Source organism: Manduca sexta, chromosome 24 (assembly GCF_014839805.1).
Source record: "Manduca sexta isolate Smith_Timp_Sample1 chromosome 24, JHU_Msex_v1.0, whole genome shotgun sequence".
Taxonomy (NCBI): Eukaryota; Metazoa; Arthropoda; class Insecta; order Lepidoptera; family Sphingidae; genus Manduca; species Manduca sexta.
Window position 1 is genome coordinate 16391722 of NC_051138.1, and position 22222 is coordinate 16413943.

Below are 22222 nucleotides of genomic sequence, written 5' to 3' on the forward strand. Positions count from 1 at the left end.
CAGTCGCAGCTCAGTGTCAGGAAGTTAGCGGTGTGATACCCCGTTGTATGTTTAGAAAGCACGTAAAAATATGTATGAAATTGGTATACCTTTAAATAAATAAAAAAAAGTAGTAAAATAGTAGCTTAACATATTCAAATTAAAAAGTTTCGTTTAGACTTTGATAGCTCATTTTAGACGGAGGCTATAAGCTCTATAACATTACGGTATGACCGAGCGGAGCTACAATGAAAAATGTTGCAAAAACGGGGAAAATCATTCCTTTGAGAGCTTCAGTTGCGTGCACTACGTAAACGGTTAAAGTTTCGCAACAATCATGTATGAGAGGATTGTTCCTCTTAAAATGTTCTAAAAAATATATTTGAAAACAGTCTCTCGCCGCATCAGTCTGCTTGTCGGATCGCGATAAACTTTAAAAGTACCCAACGGATCTAAATAAAATTTGGTATGGAGATAGTTCGAGATCCTGAAAGAACATAGTCTACTTTCTGTCCCGGAAAATAGATAGCGAGACTTTTATCCCGGAAAATCTTGGTCACGTGGACTGAGCCGCGAGCTAAAGCTAGTGTTGGATAAAGAAATAAGAATACTTCGTTTGAAGTTAATGCATAAAACTGTTTTAAAGTCTTGAATTTGTTTAGCTTCTTTTGTGGTTTACTGTACTTATGTATGAATTGGCAGAAAGATCGTGGGAGGCCTTTGGGCATCATTGAAAAATGTAGAAGGATGATATAATGATTTCAAGGCTACTGGTGGTGGTACTGCATTATAGGTAATATGTAGTAAGTACACATACTCTGTGAATGTACATTTTATTTTATACGTTGGAGAAAAGGACAATCCCCATCTGTGTATAGAAGTCCGACACGCACAATTTAATTTCGTATGGTAGTGAAAATAGCACGCGAAAGAGAAGGAATAAGTATAATAATATTTTCATCTTTATTTTGAGGTTAGTTCGGAGTTAGGACACGCCATGTGCTTATTGCCGCCAACAACAAGTACTGTCACCAGAGTGCTGTACTGTCAGCGGTGCCTCGCAGGACCTTTTCTTACGTTCTTACCGACGAAACTGTTAAAACAGGGGAATGTTTTTTTACTCTGCCCGGGGCCTCGCGTCTGTTTCTTTTTGCTTTCGCCTGGTGTCTCGCGTTGTTTAGGGCCGCCACTGACTGTCATTTGCAGTGTAACTTCTTACTACACAGAAAGTGCACAACAGATTATACATACTATATCTACCGTGTACTTTTACAAAAAGGAAGGATCTTCAACCCGCGTCCTTTATTTGTCGTCGGAGGATGTAGGTCATCTCTGGGGATTGGGGATATAATTATAATATATCTCTATAGATGATTATCGATCAGTAGAATTAAAAATAAAAATAGCTGTTATAATATCTTATTAATTATAAATATATGTGTATAATACTATGTTATTAGAATATTATGGCGAATATTGGACACGAACACGGTATCATTATAATATAAAACTATATTTCATCCCAATATACTTAATATCATACAGGCAAGTGCATTAAATATTGCTCTCGTATTTAATTACTTAATTTTGTTAATATTTGGACGAACCCAAACAAAACATAACTAATATAATATGTTCAGGAAAATTCTGTCAAAATCAGTAAATACCTCTAGGTATATTTCAAAAATATTGATCACTTATCGTAATGTCTATAAGTACTTACTTATTGACAGGATTGCCGCAATCAACCACAATATTCTGAATGGACCAAATAAAATAAAGTGTTTTTATATTTGAAAAAATAAACTGCGAAACGGATTGCTGTCAAATGAATGGCAGTGGTTTCTATAAATATTTCGTAAATTATGAATAATATCACCCTACACGCGCTTTAAGTAGTGAAATGGATTTGGTCATTTTCCTTTACCATTTTTAAACATTTTGGAGAACTATTAAGTACCGTATTATGACGGTGTCATTACTGCTAAGTCCTTGCGGTGGATGGAGAGATCAGCGGCGAGCAGCAATCAGTATCGTGTGTCTGCGGCTTCACGCCAGGCTATTAGCAGCAACAGTATCCGGGTGGCGGGTCGCAGGTGACGCGCCGCTAACTAATTGTACCTCGCCAATTAATACTAGTTGTTCAAGTGGGCCAATTGGTAGTAACGCGTGCGCAGGACTGACATCCGTGATCCGGTGCGCACATGCGAGCCTCATCACTAATCACTAATGGTGCTTTACTGCATAGCGTCGCGTCGGCGGGGCGTGTGGACCCGAAACTTTGCGGAAACAGCACGCGCTCAGCGCAGTTAGTGTGAGACTGCCTGTAGTGGGATGTACAATAATAAAAATTCAAATTTAAATAAATATAAATTGAAAGTAAACGACTCTATTACATGTAAGTACAATTCCTAGTACTTACTTAACTAAATAAAGAAATTTATAACAATTATATTATGTATTTGCTCGATTTAATTATCATTTTAGTGTCATTCAGTAATAGATAAATAAAATTTAAAGGTCTGTTTTTAATATCAAAGTGTAAGGTCCCCTCAACACATTTATTATGGCATTTTGAGGATGGGTTTAGCCAAAAGGCTCAGTACCTACACAGTTGTTACAAAAATGCACCGCATAATAAAAGAAGTAACAACATCGCCTAATGCAGGAAAAAAATGCACCGTCCAATATTTTCATGACACGATTGTAAGTGGCCCTGTCTGTGTATAGGTTGTCTTATATATTATATATCATAAAAAATCGGATCAGCGATTTGTTACACTGGGCTGCGTCTCCTCCACGTCAGTATTTAATTAAACTTTACAATGCTCCTACAGAGGCACAGTCTGTTAAGAAGCTCGTACACGGGAGTGGTTTGAGCTGGTTTGTGTTTTAGTAATAATTGATATATTATCTAATGTCGCATACATATATGATACAGTTGCGAGTAATACGAGAACAGCTACCAGGGCGCCGCACCGCCGAGGGCAGGCGCGTCGACGGGCACGAGGCGACACACGCCACGCACCGCGCAGCCGCCGACCGGCCGATAAACGACCAACTGACTCACATCATACACAGATTTTTATTAAAATAAACGCCTCCCATCAATATGATGGAAACGCAAGCGTGTTATATCAGTATCTTCGCTTAATGTCACGCCCGCGTGTCGGAAGTGGTAGCCGTTAGGGTGCAACACTTTACTCGCGGCGTGTACGGATGTGTGTGAATAATGGCTAGATGAATATAGTTAGTAGTTGCAAGTTGCAGCGTGCGGCGTGCCGGGTCATGCAGCCGGCGAGGTCGGCAGTGCGCGGCCGCAGAGGTGACCGCGTGGAGCAAAAACTACGCGCTCATGTATTTGTTCCACGTACTACCTAGTGCCTACCTACCGACCACTACCTGCTGCAATTAGCCTGTGTATATTCGTGCGTCGGTTACTTTTTTTCTAGTAAGTAAGTATAATTAAATATATTTTTTATGTTTTTTATTGTAAATATCGTATGACGTTAGCCCGACCTACAAGGTCAATATAAACCTGACCATTAATTCATACTGGTCTCTGTCGGTGAAAACGTCGCCTGCCGCAGGGGTTGTTTAAATGTACTCTAAGAAACGCACCAATTAACTACAAAAGGTACTCAGCTAGTTGTCGTCAAGTTGAATTTTCTAATGTTAGTTGTATTTCTAACAGTAGTTGTGGCTCACGGCTTCGCCCGAGTGAAAAGCCTTTCCCGCTACAAATGTCCCTAAATCACTGTAGCTATCTATAACGCCATCTATACGACTCCAGCACCATCTATTTATTAAATCAGATAAAAAACTTCAAAAATTTGTCACCCATAGATTTATATTCGCAAAATACTCAACGATATTGATAATAATCATAATAAATGATCAGCATCGTGAAAACTAAGAATATATTAATAGATTTTATTAAATAAACAAATTTATTCAATATTCCTGAGATTAGCGCGTTCAAATAAATAAAAATATTTGAAGGTATAAACACATACTTATATCGCCACATTAACTGAATGAAGTGGACAGTGGTAATCGCATATTATTAAAAATAAATCTTTATTTCGTTAATTTTAAGCTTTATACAATTAATAATTCAATTAATTTAAAGTGACAATGCTTCTTGAAGTTTGTAAAACTCATAAGCATTATAATATACTGTTCAAAACAATTAGAGAAACAAGATTTTAGGCCTTTCTATTGTTTAACCTACAGTTAGGATTCAAGTAAATTTTATGTAAATGTTTTGTGGCTATCCTTTTAATTTATTTTTACTATAATCGCTTTATTCGATTAGTGTGGTGATAATATGTTATAATACAACGTATTTACAATTTAAAACTTATTAATTTTATTTCATGATTCCTTGATTTTCTTAGTAAGACGCATCAATTTTTTGATTGGCCTTACAAGAGATAATTGTTTTTTTCTAGCATCATTACATATATTTTAACTAAAATAGACATAACCTAATGTTTTTTTCTTTACTACCAAATCCCTATCAACTCAGAATTAAAAATATAAAAGAATTTCTTGTGAGCACGTATTATAATTTAAACGCGATTGAAGTCAACAACACAAGGGACCACATTCAAAACAAAATGTTGAGCGACTCGTCCCGCGTTTTCGGTTTTTAGTTCGATGGGTGTATTTTATAAAAGTTTTGTAGGAATTTCTCATCGCATAGTAATTACTACCACCTTTCAATAGTTGGAGTTACAAAGAGCAGGGTCTTTCATGGTACATCCACCTCGGTTATGCCCACCGAACACATGTTTTAAATGTTCATTGTACATCATATAATACATACGCTCCTTTATCCCTTGAAGGGTTAGGCACGGGGTCAATTACAGCGCACTTGCACTTCGCTACAGCATGGAGGATTAAACTCTCCTAGGCGATGGAGGGCGAGCTCATAGCCGCGATACATCAAAACACTGTTTCATATTAAAAAATAATAAATAAAGATAATTTATATGTTGGAAACTTTTTTTGCTATTATGTGTCGTTTAATTTGATTTTTTTGTTGTATTACATATTATCCTGGTTTTTTCCTTTACTACAATAAAATCATTCTAAACGCTAATTAAACTATGTTGCGGTAATAGATAACAATATAAATATGCGATGCAGGGGCTAGCGACAGTCGCCTATTTAATTGATATGTTGACCAGAAATGTATAGACCTGTTCGCATTTAGTGATTACTACTAAAAATTTAATTATAAGTAAAACCGCAATCTCTGAATGTTGTTGAATACCAGTGAAGCAATTTGTTTTCTGAAACAATGACTGCGGTCAGTAGGTCAAGAGGTTTTGTAACGGGCAATGTAACAAAACGGTAATTACTTTTAAAATTCTTCCACTTGCGCGCCGCACTATTGTTGTTTGTGTACAACGTGTGCCGACAGCCGAGTGTCGTATGTCGGTGTATCGGAGTAATGTACTGTGCGCCAACAGCAATGAACCGGCGCGGGCCTGAGCGACGAACCCGACCGGCGGCCTTGAGCCACTTCATACTTAAATATTATGCACTACTGGCTTCTACCCGCGGTGTCACCCTACTTAACATTATATCTATTTTAATGCAGTCTTACTATTAGAATCTCAATTGGTTGCTCCCAGGTCCTGGTGAAATGCATGGGACAATCAATAAAATAGAAACAGATTATTAGTTTAAGATTATTATTTGAGTATAATTAACTTGCATTCCAGTAGACGAGCAAGTGAATGTTCAGGTGGGGTATGAGCGGCGCGATGTGGATCTGTCGACACGTCTCCCACCTGCTCGCTTGCCAACTAAGAAAAAATATATAATGCTACGTTGGAGTTTTGAGAAAATAATATGGATGCACTACTAAATATTAAGTAAGTGCCATCAAGATTAATTTGGTAAACTTATTCTTTATTCCTTATATTTTGCCTTAGGGATTGATTTAAATGTGTATTCCACATGTCCTATTTAAGGGCAATCGTGCAAGAAAATAATACAAACGGATTTAATTTCGTGTACTAAAGTATATTATGGATAGCACGAAATGTGAAAATCATTGCTGACTCTTATGTTAATTGTGCATGTGGGCGTATACGCAGTAGTGCCATCTGTGATAAGCAGTAAGAACTAAAACTATAGCCTCTCGGCGACGCACTTCTGCTAGAGTAGTACAGGTGTCGCTCCACCTCGATTTCAATATTATACTGTACGATATAATTAGTTCTAAGAACTTCACATAGATGTCGCCAATTAATTATAAGTATAACAATAAGCGAAAGTATTTCTTTTTACGAACCGTAATTATTATCTGGCATTTGAATAATTAATAAGTGTTTTATGACTTGTATAAGTTTGAAAACAGTTTAGTGCAGCAATTTATATTAAAAAATTAAACTACCTTTAGAGACCACTCATAAGAAAAAAAATTGCAGTACCTATATACTCTTGGAATCAGTGCTTAATTGAAATTTAATATTTTTTTTATATAATTATACATGTATTTATTTAGCTCAGCAGCTATTTTAATTTATTACAATTAAACCGCCTTCAAAAACCACTAAAAACTAAAAAAATAATTTAACATGACAGATATATATTTACTTATATACTGGTTACCAATTTTGGAGTCGGTAACTAATTAAAATTAAAAACTATCATCATAATTTTGTTAATTTATTTTTCTTACTTCTAGTTAAATTTTATTTTTGATTTGTCATCGACTCCAAAGTTGGTAACCATTATAAGTAATGTAAAATTATGTTATAATTTTTAGTGGCTTTTGAAGGCGGTTTAATTTTTTTGTTCAAATTATCTTTATTTTTTGCTTTTTTGTGTTAGTAAAAAATAGACCGTCTCAATGGCATAGTTGTGTTTCGCTCACGATACGACTATCGCGCTGAGAAGTTACACCTCTGAGTACCACTGAAAAAGGGAAAAGGTGTAATGCTATATATTATGTATGTAAGAAGTAGATTCAAGCAAACCCAACGCAAAAACACAACTGATATTATTTGGCTCACAGTACAACTATCGCGCTGTGCGGTTACACCTCTGCCTACCCCTGAAAAGGGGAAAAGGTGTGATGCTATATATATGTATGTAAGAAGTAGATTCAAGCAAACCTAACGCAAAAACACAACTGATATATTTGGCTCACAGTACAACTATCGCGCTGTGGTGTAACACCTCTGCCTACCCCTAAAAAGGGTGAAAGGTGTGATGCTATATATATGTATGTATGTAAAAAGTGGAGTCAACTAAACCCAACGCAAAAACATAACTAATGTGTTTGGCACGCAGTATGACTATCGCGATGAAATTATACGCCTCTGCCTACCCCTGAAAAGGGGAAAAGGTGTGATGCTATGTATATGTATGTAAGAAGTAGATTCAAGCAAACCTAACGCAAAAACACGACTGATATATTTCGATCATACTATAACTATTGCGTTGTCGTGTTACATCTCTGCCTACCCCTAAAAAGGGGAAAAGGTGTGATGCTATGTACATATATGTATGTATGTAAGAAGTAGAGTCAATTAAACCCAACCCAAAAACACAACTGATATGTTTCACACACAGTACGACTATCGCGATGAAATGTTACGCCTCTGCCTACCCCTGGCACGGGGAAAAGATGTTGTGCTATATGTATAACTATATGAGAAGCACAGTCATCCAAACTCAATGCAAAAACATAACTAAATACGTTACAGGAAAGCTAAATTCGCGATTTCGTTTTCTTGGACGACATAATTATTCTAGTTTTTTTAATTTTAAAACCAAACTACCGAAGCGATCTTGAAAAAAAAATTATGGGGCCAATCTGGAGAGAAATTCTTTCGAATAAAAAAAGAATTTTCTAAATCGGTTCATAAATGAGCGAGTTCTGAGGTAACAAACATACAAAAAAAAATCACGTCGAATTGAGAACCTCCTCCTTTTTAACCGACGTAAAAAAAAGGAGGTTGTTATTATTCTCTACTTCTTACATACATACATACATAATATATATAGCATCACACCTTTTCCCCTTTTCAGTAGTACTCAGAGGTGTAACTCCTCAGCGCGATAGTCGTATCGCGAGCGAAACACAACTACGCCATCGAGACGGTCTATTTTTTACTAACATAAAAAAGCATAAAATAAAAATAATTTTAACAAAAAATTAAACCGCCTTCAAAAACCACTCAAAACCAAAAAATAATTTCACATAACAAGTATATATTGGATACCAATTTTGGAGTCGGTGCCTAATTAAAATTGCTAGTTAAGGTAGATAAATACATTAACGAATATACGAAAACAATGCGCTGCCAGCGTACAAAGTCAGCAAGTCAGATCGTCACCGGAGATAAACACATCGCCGCAGCAAATAGAAGCTATTAAAGAAATATTTAAATTTGTGAACTGTACACTACCCATATTCTTCCCCTGTTACATATATGTGGCCAAATGTGGGTGTATTACACTCCCTGCCCCGAAAAAAGAGGAAAGAAAAAGATGAAACACCATACATGTGCTTGGTATTACACCTTTCCCTGTGTATGTTTATTAGTAGTAAAAGCAAACCTACTCGTTTTAATTGATTTGAAAGAAATTTAGCTCATAGATGGACTTTGTAACAAGTATAGCTTAACTAGCAATTATAATTAGGCACAGACTCCAAAATTGGTATCCAATATATACCTGTTATGTGAAATTATTTTTTGGTTTTGAGTGGTTTAAGAAGGCGGTTTAATTTTGTGTCAAAATTATTTTTATTTGAGGTCACTTAAAAATAAGTAAGTACCGTCGATGAGCAGTCACACTGATTTGTAAAATCACTGCTGTCATTATAGTTTACTTCTTGAGAGACCTCGATATTACGTTTGATTCCAATTTACTGTTTGACGAACATATTTCTAACATAGTAATAAAAGCCTTAAGGGTTTTGGGGTTCGTCTAGTATAGAAACATTAAAACTGTCAAAATTCTATATTGTACGTATGTCCGCAGTCACCTTGAATATTCTTCTCAGGTTTGAAACCCAATTTACAATAATATGTATATTGATAGAATTGAAAACATACAGCGAACGTTTTTAAGGTACGTCCAATTGAAATCTAATATTTCCCTACCAAATTATACTGCACGCTGTAAAAAATTTCACATGCTCCCACTACACGAAAGAAGGCGCATAGCTGATTTGGTCTGTTTTTTTAACATTGCTCATGGTGCGGTCGACTGTCCGGAGTTATTGAATAGGATAGGGCTTCGTACATATTCCTCTTACTTAAGAAAACCACTTTGTTACATGTCCCTAATGTAACCTCAAAATACCATCAGAACTCTTTTTTAATACGAGCCATTAGATCCTTTAAAGTTTAATACATTGGCGTTTAATTTGAATTTGGACCTATTTTACACTAGCATTCCTGAACTTAAAAAGATAACGAGTAAATCTTTTTTTAATCTATAATGTATCTTATACGTGAGTAGCTCTAGATGTCTTATTTTGTGTTCCTTACTGTCAGCTGTTCATCCATTAATTGTACTGTACCTATATGTGAAAACTTGTAATTAGCCATCTGTTCTTTCCTTCATATATTAAAGTGTCAATTTTAGCTGTAAGTTTTCCTTGATAACAATAAATAAATAAATATCAGTGCCTATATAATATTGTGTCGGGTGCCCTTTCGCCTCTGGTATTTCGTTGGAGATTATGTTTTAAATGATTCCTCTTAAAAAAGATACACTTACAGAATATGCTACCGTTGATTATATATTAATAATATTAGCCGATAAAAAATAAATAAGTAATATAGTAATGAGAGAATAAATACATTTTTTATTTTACTTAAATTCATCACTGGAGTCAATTATTGTTCTCATTGTGCAGTGAAGGCCGTAAGGAGCCGTGAACAGACAGGCTGTGGGTTTGATATCCGGCCGGGCAGCAGTTTATATTCGTATTTCTAATATGATGTGCCCGCGTTTGGGCCAAACCCTTTTCTGAATTAAATAGAATTATTTTGCAATTTGGTCATGCAAAAAAATCTAAGTAAATTATAGGTTGGGAAAGTTTCTTTTTTATCTACTCTGTGACGCTTGTGTCGGCTGTGTGCTGCCTCCTACACCGGGTGCGTGCACGGCGCGACTCCGGCACGGCGCGACTCAGACACGGCGCGACTCCGGCACGGCGCGACTCCGACACGGCGCGACTCCGACATGCGGAGCCGAGCTGCGGGAGGCGCGCAGGAAACCAATGAAACACCTTGCTGATGTCTATCAACTTTTATTATAACATACAGATACTTTTCTACACATCCACCTTACATACATATGTACGCGTCGAGCGCTAACTGATATGAGCTCTGTACAGGGGGGCGGTGCGCGCGGGGCGGGGAGGGGCCCGCCGCGACCCCCGCGACCCCCGTGACCCCCGCGACCCCCCGCGCCCCGCGCGCGCCGCCGCCTCGCCGCCCGCCTCGGGGACATAAATAAAATTCACATATTAATATTATTATGATAAACCTAATGCTAAAGTGTTCGGGCCGCGGCCCGCATGTACACGTATATACACGGCGCCGGGACGGACCCGGCCTATTTACATCTGGATATGTGTGCAGGCGACGCGGCGCGGCCGTCAGTCGCGCGGCGGCGCGCGGGCCAGCAGCGCCAGCGGCTGCAGCGCGTGCGCGTGCGTGTGGGCGTGCGGGTGCGCGTGCGCGTGCGCGTGCAGCGCGTGCGACTGCGCGTGCGCGAGCGCCGGCAGCAGCGCGCCCGCCACCCCCGCCACCCCCGCCGCCCCGGCCGCCCCCGCGCCGCCCGCGCAGCCCGCCATGCCCTCGCCCGCCGGCGGGTTGATCCGCTTCTCCTGCGCAACGCAAACGTCTCAGTGGCAGTGGTTCCGGTCAGTGGAGGAATGAGGGGTAAGGGGCGACGGCCGCCCGGCTCACCTTCTGTCGCCTGTTGCAGAACCACACGCGCACGACCTCCTTCTCCATGCAGAGCGAGTCGGCGAGCGCGGCGATCTCCTCGCTGGTGGGCTTGGGGTTGTGCAGGAAGGCCTTCTCGAGGGCGACGCGCACGCCCGACTCGATGGAGGTGCGCTTCTTGCGGCGGCGGCCGACCGCCTCGGCGAGCCCCGCGCCGAGCCCCGCACCGCCGCCGCCGCCGCCGCCGCCGCCCGCCAGCGACGAGTCGGCGTCCTCCAGCCACTTCTGCAGCAGCGGCTTCAGCTTGCACATGTTCTTGAAGCTCAGGTTGAGCGCTTCGAAGCGCGAGATCGTCGTCTGTGAGAAGTCGTTGCCGTACAGCTTGCCCATGGCGAGGCCGACGTCACCCTGTGTGAACCCTGCGAAATGCGAATCGTCGGGTGAGCACCGAGGGGCCTGGGAAGCTACCGGTCGCGGTCGAATGTGCCGCTTCAGGTCGACTCACCGAGCTTGATGCGGCGCTGCTTGAAGGTCTTGGCGAAGTGTTCGAGCTCCTCGAGGTCGGCGGTGTCGTCGACGGCGGGCTCGAGCGCGCGCGGCTTGTGCGCGTGCGCGTGCAGCGGCGTGTGCGCATGCGCATGCGGCAGCAGCGGCGAGCGCGCGCGCCCCGAGCCCGGCGTGTGCGGCGTCAGGAACGCGCCCGCGCCCGGCGGCGTGCGGCGCGGCGACGGCGAGCGGCCCTCTGCACACACACACAACGGTGACCAACAACCGTCTACACACAGTGCACAATGCTCATCTTTAAGGACATATAGTGTTTTGTTTGCCGTTCATTGACTGGTTTAACCCCGGTTACAAAGTTATAAAATAGTCACCCCGGCCATTCAAGTACACTTAGAGTTGTTACTGAATAAAACTTATTTATATTATTATTATTTGTGTTGTATACAAAAGAGGCTACGGCACGCTACAATATGTTAAAACTGAAAGGTGCACTGTTTGTGGTGGTTGTGACGGCACTCACCTGTGGTGGAGGGCGGCACGGCGCTGGCGCGCGCCTGCAGCTGCTGTAGCTGCTGGGCGGCCGCCTGCGCCACCGCCTGCTGCACCTGACGCAATAACACACAATTGTATGTACTTCATAACAAGCCGAAGACGACGAGCGCTTCGATTAACACAACGTAATCTCACACTGCATCAACTCCTGAGAACCAGGATGAGGCACTACTTGCTAGTGGTACCACTGTACCAGTATACTTAGCACTAATGGCAAATCTACACCTATGTATCGTTGATAAGATTAAGGTGACCTTAATTCACAACAAAATTATCTATTTACAAATAGAATAATTCAATAATATAGATAATTATAATATGACAACGGATTTGTCTGAAAATAGGCTCACCTGTGTGTGCAGCAACAGCGAGTGCGCGCCGTGCTGGGTCAGCAGGAGGTGCTGCAACTGCGCAAGCGCACTACCGGCACCGGCCGCGTTCTGGAACACAACCAAAATGAATAACGTTGTCCTCTCGCTGCCTTACTTTGTAACGTCTTTGAAGAACGTTTTAAAGTAGTTTTAGAATATACTTCCTAGAAATTGGTTTGTCTGTAGTCAGGTAGATAATATAATGTTGGTAGCATTGTGGCGGGTTACTCACGAGGACGGCGGCGGTGGCGGCGGCGGCGCTGGCGGCCGAGTGCGGCGCGTGGTGCGGCGCGGGGTGTGAGGGGTGCGCGGGGTGCGCGGGGTGCGGCAGCGGCGCGGAGGGCGCGCGCGGCGGGGAGGGGGGCCGCTCGTCGCCGCTGATGTCGCCCTCGCCGCTCGCTGAACCATCTGCCAGTACGCATCGCACCACATCAATACAACACTCAGAAAACAACGAACATGTTACTCGACAACTCGGCAATCACCAATAACTATCCACTTTGTTTATTTTTTATATACACGGTCATTTTGACATAGCGTTACTAAATGAAACCACATACTTATATACTTATTTACTTGAATCGTAGATGTACCTAAATAAAATAAGTGTAAGTATTGAACAAAATAAATATTAATAAAAAGTAATTTATATTTATGCGCCTTAATGCCACTACTACTATAAGAGAATTCGTAGTAGGGGCAACATTATATTTTCAGTCAGAAATACACTCACGCAAAAGCCATATTCGCATTATATTAGCAAATGATAAAACAAAAAAGAAAACTAAATCCAGGATTTTAGTTTTTTTGGTGAGGATATATTCGTTATTACTGAATGATTTTTGGCACAATCTCAGCAAAGATGAACGCGAGTATGTGGTTTTATTTAGTAACAATGTCAAATTTACCCTGTATGTATTTTTTTGAACATAAGCAAGTTCCACGCGTAATGCTGTTGATGTATAATGACTTGAAAATAACATTGTGGAAGAAGCGACACAGGCGTGTTAAAATCGGAATCGTAGCATGTGGCGCTCAATAGTCTCTGCCTCATTAATTTCAAAAGCTTCTGAACATTTAAAAAGCGCCGGTAGCCGCCCATAGATAGCCGAACACATTTATGAGAATATAATTAAGATTGAGCTAACTTTTTTAGCTAATTTTACAATCTTTACAATCTTTTTAGCTAACTTTACAATCTGATTCAATACGATCATCTTTTATTTAAATAAACAAACATACAACTATTAAAATAAATACTATCTAAGTTATATATACTATCCAAGTTATATATACACTGAACCCCGACGTAAAATTCCGTCGAACATGTCACATAAATTGGATTAATTTTTTTTACGGAAAAACTATGGCTATGCCTCAGGAGCGGAACTCAACACTTCAGTTTTTATTAGCTGCTAAAAGCCTCAAGGGAATTGGGATTCATCACTAGGCTTTGCGCATGCGAATAAAATAAGAAATGGTAATTGGCAGCACCGCGTCGGGCTGATGTATCTGAACAACACCTGGAGTATTTGAAACACAATGCAGAGCGCCCGATGTAGCCGACATCTTGCGTGAGGCAGTTACCGTAGCTGAGAAGAACATCACCAAACGTATAAAAGTGCTGTCACTTAAAATGTCCGTTAATAGCTCGTGCTATCGGTGTGTAATATGTTACATATTAGTATACGGTAGTTTGATTCGCATCACTTAAAGGCACCATTAGTTGGTGTGGCGTTTATGAATAAGATATGATACAACTTCTGCCACCTATCACATAGTTCACAACAGGACGAGGAAGCCAGTTATTGGATCAATTATCAAATTACTTTCAATTCGCTTGAATAGATGCTTCTTTATTAAGTGACAGTGATTGAATTTAAAGATTGAGAAATATTTGGAAGGACAGAAAATTAACTAAAAATACAAAGGTTTGGCTTAAACATTGCCTAGACGTTCTAATTTTTCTTAATGCTGCGGAAACCTGGGCCTTGAAACAACTAGACCGCAGCAAATTGACGCACTAGAAATGTGTTGAAGATAATATAGACCGCCATACGCACCAATGTGTCTATCCAAAATAAGCTCAATATCAAGACTAGTCTGTCGACGTCAACAGTTTGTTTTAAAGCAATCCGGTCACATCTCCAGAAACGAAGACTCAATGAACAAAGTGATAGTCCAAGGACAGGTAGAAGGAAAAACAACTAGAGGCAAATCCCCTGGTCGCTGGACGGTCTTGATTAAGACGGCAACACAGTCCTCTATGACAGAGTGTACACGCAGCGATACTAACTGACAAAAATGGATAAGCATTAGACCTGCGAACATCGCCGAGCGACTGACCACGCTGATAATCTTCTGTGTATCACCATCGCGACACCCACGACTACTTTGTCAAGAGTTAAGTTAGTTACTAAGAAGAATTAAGTGACCAGTATATCCCAAAGCTAAGTAATATTTTACAACTGAGGGACAGGTAGCACCAACAATTATAAAAGTGATGTGATCTAACTAATGCGACACTTGCCACCTGTACTGTAATCTGCGCCGGCAAGGGAGAGATGAAGACGCACCAAAAACGCAGAGTAAGGGGCGGCGCGTGGCAAGCGTCGCGTGCCAAAGGGTTGAGACGCGGCGCCGCGATAATCTTTCGCGGCGCGTGCGCACTAAGGGGAGGCTGTCATTGTGGCCTGGCACCTTATAATCGCTCTCATTGATCATAGTAAACGACGTAGGAATCGGAACAAACATTACAAATGCCACTGAGAGGCGATGAAGAGACGCATCTTAATGGAAATTAGGCACGATTTTAGACCTTAAATTAATTTAATAATAATTTTGTATTTTATTCTGATTTGCAGTGAAAATATGATTCTTTAATTATCTAAGAAGTTACATGTTACAATATAATATTATGGCCTTAATGTTTTATTTTTTCAATTAACTAATTAAATATCAATATTTCATAATATACAAACTAGAATATTTGTATATTTGTGTTGCTTTTTCAAGTTATTATGCTCGAAAATTTTGTATAATATTCGAACAAAGTAATCCGGAATGCGACTCACCGTGACTGGGCGGCGGGGAAGGGGACTTGATGAGTTCCCCCGACTCTTCTGAAACAATAAACACACGACGTTACAACCGCGGTTTTAATTACGTATAATATTTGTGTTAGTGTGTTATCTGTTAGTAAATGATTGGCGTTGGGATTTTTAAACTATTAGAAATAATGCCGTTTATGATACACCTGTCACGCGAATGTGTCCGCGGCGGCGGATACATAGTTGCCAGATGCGGCACAGGATAATCAACTTTTATACCATTTATTTTACTACACACATAATAAAAACAACCAAAAAACAATATAAAAAGGTATACTAGACTTTAACTTGTAGGATATCCTGGCCGCCGAGTTGTGCCTCTGATAGAAATCTGGGTGGCCGTGGTCTTTTGTAAAGCGAACTTAAAAGTGGACTAATTCACTGCTGTTGTTGATCTTGTAAGTGTTAATTAGGTGTAAAATAGTGGGTGCGCGCGGGAGGAAGCCGCGCATACTCATGTCGCGCTAGGGGATTAGTCGGTCTAATCCTCATCCCGACACGGGCGCGCGAGCACGCCGCGCGCAGGGTCTGTGGCAGGACCGCCGTGAGGAGCGGGCGGGAGCCTCACGAGTTCAGTCTACAGTCGCGCACGCGGCACCGGATTAACTAATTAATCGACACCCTTATTAATAGGATCACAGCGCTAAGCTGATGAAATGAGGTTCGGCTGAATTGGCATACCGACGCAGTTTTATATTACGATGTGGAAGACAGCAGAGAGTTCCAATCGTCGTTCAAGTTGTGTTTAATAAGTAGAGGCAGTGCAAATAAATTCGTGCCGCAAGCTAATCCATGTAAGAAGATGAGCGCTATAATGTGTTCCTGCATAATGCATTCGTAGCTGTGTCTACGGTTGCTACGAATTGGCTACGACCTACACAGCACACCAGTAAATTACTATTAATGTAATAATATTATGAAAAGTTTATTATTACAGCAGAGGTTGCGGGATGTGGAGACGTGCAGTAGTGGCGACCACCTGTGCCTTCATTAATATGTCAAACAGCTTTTAGTGTATTCACTGAAAAGGGTATGTTGCATAAAATACATGGCTCAGGGTTGACACGGATGAATGTATTTTCAAAATAAAAAAAAGGTTATACTTTTTTGTGGCAGATCCCGGGAAGGATTAAGAAATATATTTTTTATTTGCCAGATCCTTAAGTCGCAATTGACGAGATTTATGTAAAAAATATCGCGAGATTGAGTTGTCATATAATTGTATCGTTTTTTGCATGGTCGCGACTGTCTCTGAGCGCAGGTAGTGCTAACGTGTGGCTGTGGGATTTTTCAGACAGGCGTCTGGCTGGATTTTGGCCGGTGCTGGATAATGCGTAGGTAAATATAGTAATATATTCGTGGAAGACATGAATATAATACTACAGAAAAGGAAGCAGAGCACAATTTCTATAACACCAGTGCACCAAAGTTGCGTACATTAACTTGCTATTTTTGTAAGGTTTACACAATAAATTAAAAACTCCCAATACAAACGAACTAACACGATCGCAGTAAATGTTCACAAATGATTTATAAGTAATAAGTGGTTTCAGGAGCGGTGTAGCGGAGTCACTTGGCGCGGTGAGTGATGTGGATATGGTGCGGTGTTCGGTACTCACGGTAGGCTGTGCAGTAGGAGCGCGCGGCGGCGCGCACGCACGCTGATAACACCATGTCTGGGCGCGGATACGTGCGAGTGTGCGCGCGTCGAGCGAGCGTGTGCTGGCGCCAGCGGCGGCGCTGCGAGTGTCACTGGCGCCGAGCGGCGAGCGCGCCGAGCCCGCGCACCGCGCCTCCCCGCACCCCACCACACCCCTCACACTACACACGCACCCCGCTCCCGCACACCATACGCTTCCCCTCACACGCACGCATCAAACATTTTAAACTTTTTTGTACAAATCCGTTTCTTTTCCGCCCTTAGTGAATTTTTTTCGCGCGACCTCGCCATTATTTCGATTACCTGAGATGATTTTTTTCGCGTTCCTCGATCGAGCGCGATGCGCGTTTAAAAGCTGTTTAATTTTTTATAGGAAAGGGGGCGAAGGGTTCGAACAACCGATGCGCAAATTCCGATATCGGGTAGAATTGGAAAAAAAAACAACAACGGTCGGGAGCTCGCGCCGATTCTCGTTAGAGAGTTATTATCATCGAATAAACATGAACGTGCTAGATCAGAGGCATCCACTCCGACTCTGTATGTGCTGTTTCTGAGAGTCACACGCTGGAGGACAGGCATAGTGGAGTCCGACCGACAAATACGCCTCATTGTTTCGTTGTTTTCCTTTTTCTTCGCGTTTTGAGTTCAGATGGATAACATTTTACTGTTAATCGATACTAATTATATAAAGACTTATACATGATGTGACATGAAAAATTCATGACCCATGTATAAGTATTGCTGCCGGCGATAATAGCCAATTAGCTGCTAGCCTCGGCAGATCCCGTCACGTGCCATCACCGCCGGTAGCTGACTGTTGGTGGTAGTGCCCGTCGATAGTTATTCCTGTCGTAATAAACGCAACATTATTTTTCGGTTCAAGTGAACCGGAGCGTCAAGCGGTGGAGGGCAGGAGGGCGCATCTTTGTGATGGTAATGCGAGCAAACAGCCGCCGATGAAAGTGTAATTCGGGCCGGACGGCTCTCGCCGCGGCCACTTCCAACCCTCATGCATCGCAATCGAATGCATTTACGTAATGTGCTCGCCGGCTGTTTGTTTAGGCGCCAACATATTGCTACTTTGAATAAGAAATTTTGCTTCCTTTGTACTCGTCTTTTGGGTGAATTGTGTTTACGCAGGCGAGGGGTGGCGGCCACGACGAACCCGGTGTTTGTTTATCCCGTGTAATGCGTTCATTCAGTGAGTCCGCGCGATCTCTGTGCCCACGGTGGCATCGAACCTGTACCGTTCATTCAGTATGCCTAAGCGATGTAATTATGTCTCTGTTAGGTTATCCGCTAATTTGCTCCCATGCAAAATAGCATAAGTCGTAAAGCTCGTCGTAGCGGTGCTACGACTCAGCTCGTAGCGCCCGGTCATCACGTGCTACGCGCTACGCGGTCGGTGCAGCGACTCGACGCGACGCGACTATAGCCGGCCTGCGTCCACCCTCTATGAAATGTTTTATCGTGTTCATGAGCTTTTTATGAACAGCGATTTGTAGATTTGTATAGCACGTTATGAGGTGCGGCGCGGGTGGACGCGACCCTCCATATATTTAATTAAAGATTTGTCGAGGGCCGAAGGGTTGCACCGTAAGTGGCCTCCGCCGGCACTGTTTGCGCGGACCGCGTTCCGGTGGAAATCTTATTAGTTTCCTTCAGCCTTTTCTCTGCACTTCGGACTCGAAGCACTTTCAATAGCAAACAACGTCGTTTATTCATGCCCATACGGCGATCTCGCAACACTAGCGCGCGTAATACCGATTGGACATATAAATAAAACCAGAAACCGATTGACAAAATTATAGTAATAACCATTATTGAAAAATGAAATAATTTCCAAGATATAAAAATATATGATTTTTTTAAAAATGATTCACGTAAAATGTATGCACTAATTGGGATTGAGGTAAACTTTGTAGAACAAAGTAAAATTAAGTAAAGTTAGAGCAGAACGCGCTTGAAATATATCACTTAAGTATATAAGATATTGAAAGGAAACTAGTTCTCAGATGGCATCGACTTGGTTACGCCTCTAGCTTTGTTGATGTGCTTGGACGACGGAAACCACCACATATCAGGTGGGCTGTCTACGATGATAATAAAAACAATAGAATATAAACGACTCAATTAAGCGTTGTAAAAATGTGTCAGTGTGTACTCGAGAATTATTTCATTACTCGACATGTTAAGAGTTTCATGACAGCCTTCAGACACTGTTATGAATCTTATCTGGAGGAAAGGACTATACAAATCGGTATGTTTATGCCGCCAGGCCGCATTGCAAGCGATGTTGTCTCAATGTGATGAGCGCAATCCATGGCCGCGCCGCGCCGTGATTTGCAATTCAAAGTGGCGTATGGTGTTGCCAATTTTTGCGCTTATTATTCGGTTGGGTAAAAAAATAAGCAAAAGCAATAGAATTAAGAAAATAAAAGAAAGTACTTGACTGGACTTTATTAGTAGCAAATGACGATTTTAAAGTTAGCTCTATTAATAGAAAAAAAATTTCTTCCTCCTTCCTTCTTTCTTTCTTCTTAAATTTTTCCACCTTCGATGGAGAGTGAAAAATCTTGATCTATACTTACATTAAAATAAAAACCAACATCTAAAACCACTACAATCCAAAAATTAATCAACTTCACACACACAAGCAATATATACTTTTTTCATATTCATGTTTATATGTTTATATCCACATTGAATTATTTTTGGATTCGCAGCCTTATTTAAATTGAACATCGTTTTGTATATTTGTTTGTTACTTAACTTAGTTTGCAATTTTAATTGACTAATAAACGCGAACAAGAATTGGTAATGTTATATAATTAATGAATAAATAAATTCGAGTATCATGTTCCACTATTATTCTGTCGTCACACTTCTCTTACATTTCAATTATATTTGTTTAACATAGTAAATAATAAAAAAATAACAAACATTTATTATACGCAGGATTTAAATGATTTATTTAGACAAGGACACCGTGGCACATTTATTTGGGAAAGAAGGTTATGTCACACGGGCGGATACGCGATTGGAATAATGTCACCTATATAGGTATATTACTCATTCCGTAATGGAGTGACCTCTGGCCGAGCGCCTGAATATGTTTTAGCAGTGTTTTGTAACACAGTGGACCCGCGCCATGCTGGCCGTGGAAGCACCCCTGACACGGCCATGTTGGATTAGCGCTGTATTTGCATTTTGAATTGAGCCGCCGGCAAGGGTTGTGCCCCGCGATAATCTCGTTAGCGGCAAATGGCCGAAGTGTCAATAGCGCGACCCCTTCTCTACTCATTTACATAATTTAAACTCGACCGTATTCGTCGAGACGCGCTTGCTGGGGCGAGTTAGAGAACATTGCCAATTGTTAACTGAATACTGCGAATTGAAAAGTACCGATTGCAGTATATGTGTGTGACCTCATAGTGTTTGAGTGATACTTAGGTATTTATCCATGTTTATTATAAGTTTTATATTAAAAAAAATAATAATAGGCGATGAATGATGCCTTGCCTGAGATAAATTTCATTGCGAAACAAAATTACTTATTCTTTTTTTTTGTTTATATTTCTGTGGCGACGCGATGCTTGTAAGAGTTGACGTATAAAAATTTTACACGTTTGCACCGTACGACACAGCGTGATACGTTACACGATGCGCCACGTATTTGTTTGACGATCAGACGGCTGCGACACGGACTGTATGATCTTTCAAAGCCAGCAGCACTGACCGCTCGGTTAATTTGAGACGAGGCGGCGGCTCGTGGTGGCTCGCGGTAGCTTTAATCAATAGTGAGTGCAGATGCAGCGCGGCGCACTCGCGGGCGCGCCCTCCGCCCTCCACACTACACTCCGCCAGGCCTGCCCTGGTGAGCTGATTGCTGTAACCACTTGGAACTACTGGTAACAAAGAATTGTTGATGGGCAATCCAAACGCGCATCCAGATGTTGTTTAGAAACTGAGTTTTAGTCTTAGTTTACTTTTTATTAGTCTAAGACAAGATATATTCAGTGACGACTTCAATCCGCTCTCAATAGTTTTACATAATATTCAAATGTGTATGTGATTTAAAACCCCTCATAATAGTCGATACATAAGATCCCCTAAAAGGATAGCGACGAGGTATTTCCACGTGTATACAAATTTACATATGGAGGTGTTGGGGCGCGGCGGGTATGTAAATGTCGGCAGTGATTGGATGGAGTATGGTAATGCGGCGCACGCGCAAGGGGTGAAAGGGTTGTGCACAATGCGCGCGTGATTTATGTACGCGGCAGCCGGCGCGCGCCGCGTCCTGTCGCCCGAATTAAAGCGCGCATGATGAATGACGCGCGCACCCCGCCGCACCCCGCCGCACCGCACTACCATATACCGACGTCCTATGTACATACACGTTCTGCACTGTACACAGTACACCATCGAATGATAACGATTTAAAATAACATTCCGTTTTCAATGATTTATTATTTCTTTCAAATGTAACAGCCGATTTATTGGGTCGTCATCCAATAATTGATGTCGTCAGATCGTAGACCAATGGCGAGATAAAAAAGAATATCATTCGTAATGAAATGTTTTGTTAGTTGTAATCAGTAGGCGGTGTTCCGTATCATCGAGCAGCGATGTTTTTCAATACAACTTGCAGATAGTGTAAACAAACTGATCTAAAACTTTCTAAATCACTACGACTGAGGATTGTGTAGGTGGTTAAAATGAACAAAAGTTAAATCCATAAATTACTTAACCTTTGACATATTTGTGAAAGTCATAATTATGTTTTCGCTGTTTGCATCTTGCATTAAATAATATTGTAGAAGTGTAGCGGATCTCCGCGCCGTTGTATAGCGGGCGCGCGTGTGGGCGAGGGCCGAGAGCCGCGGGCCGCGCGTGTAAACAGGTGCGCTAATCAAACGCACGCCGCGCCGCCGGGACTCGCGCGCTCGTATGGAGCGAGGATTGGACTGTGTCCCTCGGCTCCCTCGCCACTTGCTCGCACTTTACAAACTGTTTCTCTAAATCTAAATATATGGTGCATTATTGAAATACTCCTTGGTCTATTCATAGCGCATCTACTTTGAATAGGAAACAAGCGATGTTTTAACT

The 22222-nt window shown here is 41.4% G+C and overlaps 1 protein-coding gene and 1 long non-coding RNA gene across 7 annotated transcripts in view; one reads left to right on the forward strand and one right to left on the reverse strand.

Moving 5' to 3' along the window:
- Positions 1-2924: 2924 nt before the first annotated feature.
- On the forward strand, positions 2925-10639 carry LOC119190515. Its single transcript, XR_005112963.1, has 3 exons — positions 2925-3434; positions 5715-5867; positions 10605-10639. It is a non-coding gene; the product is annotated as an uncharacterized LOC119190515 (long non-coding RNA).
- Positions 10255-22222, reverse strand: part of LOC115450365 (protein nubbin) — a 192134-nt gene continuing 180166 nt past the window's right edge. For 5 of the 6 annotated variants that reach the window (XM_037442565.1, XM_037442564.1, XM_037442567.1 and 2 more), the window contains 7 exons: positions 15415-15462; positions 12573-12748; positions 12320-12409; positions 11938-12022; positions 11419-11655; positions 10935-11332; positions 10255-10852 (listed from right to left, as the gene is read on the reverse strand). In XM_037442565.1, the coding sequence (XP_037298462.1) occupies positions 10622-10852; positions 10935-11332; positions 11419-11655; positions 11938-12022; positions 12320-12409; positions 12573-12748; positions 15415-15462 (1265 nt within the window). In that variant the 3' untranslated portion in view covers positions 10255-10621. Of the gene's footprint in view, positions 10853-10934; positions 11333-11418; positions 11656-11937; positions 12023-12319; positions 12410-12572; positions 12749-15414; positions 15463-17069; positions 17246-22222 lie in introns of those variants that run through there. The other variant, XM_037442569.1, reaches the window with a different exon arrangement.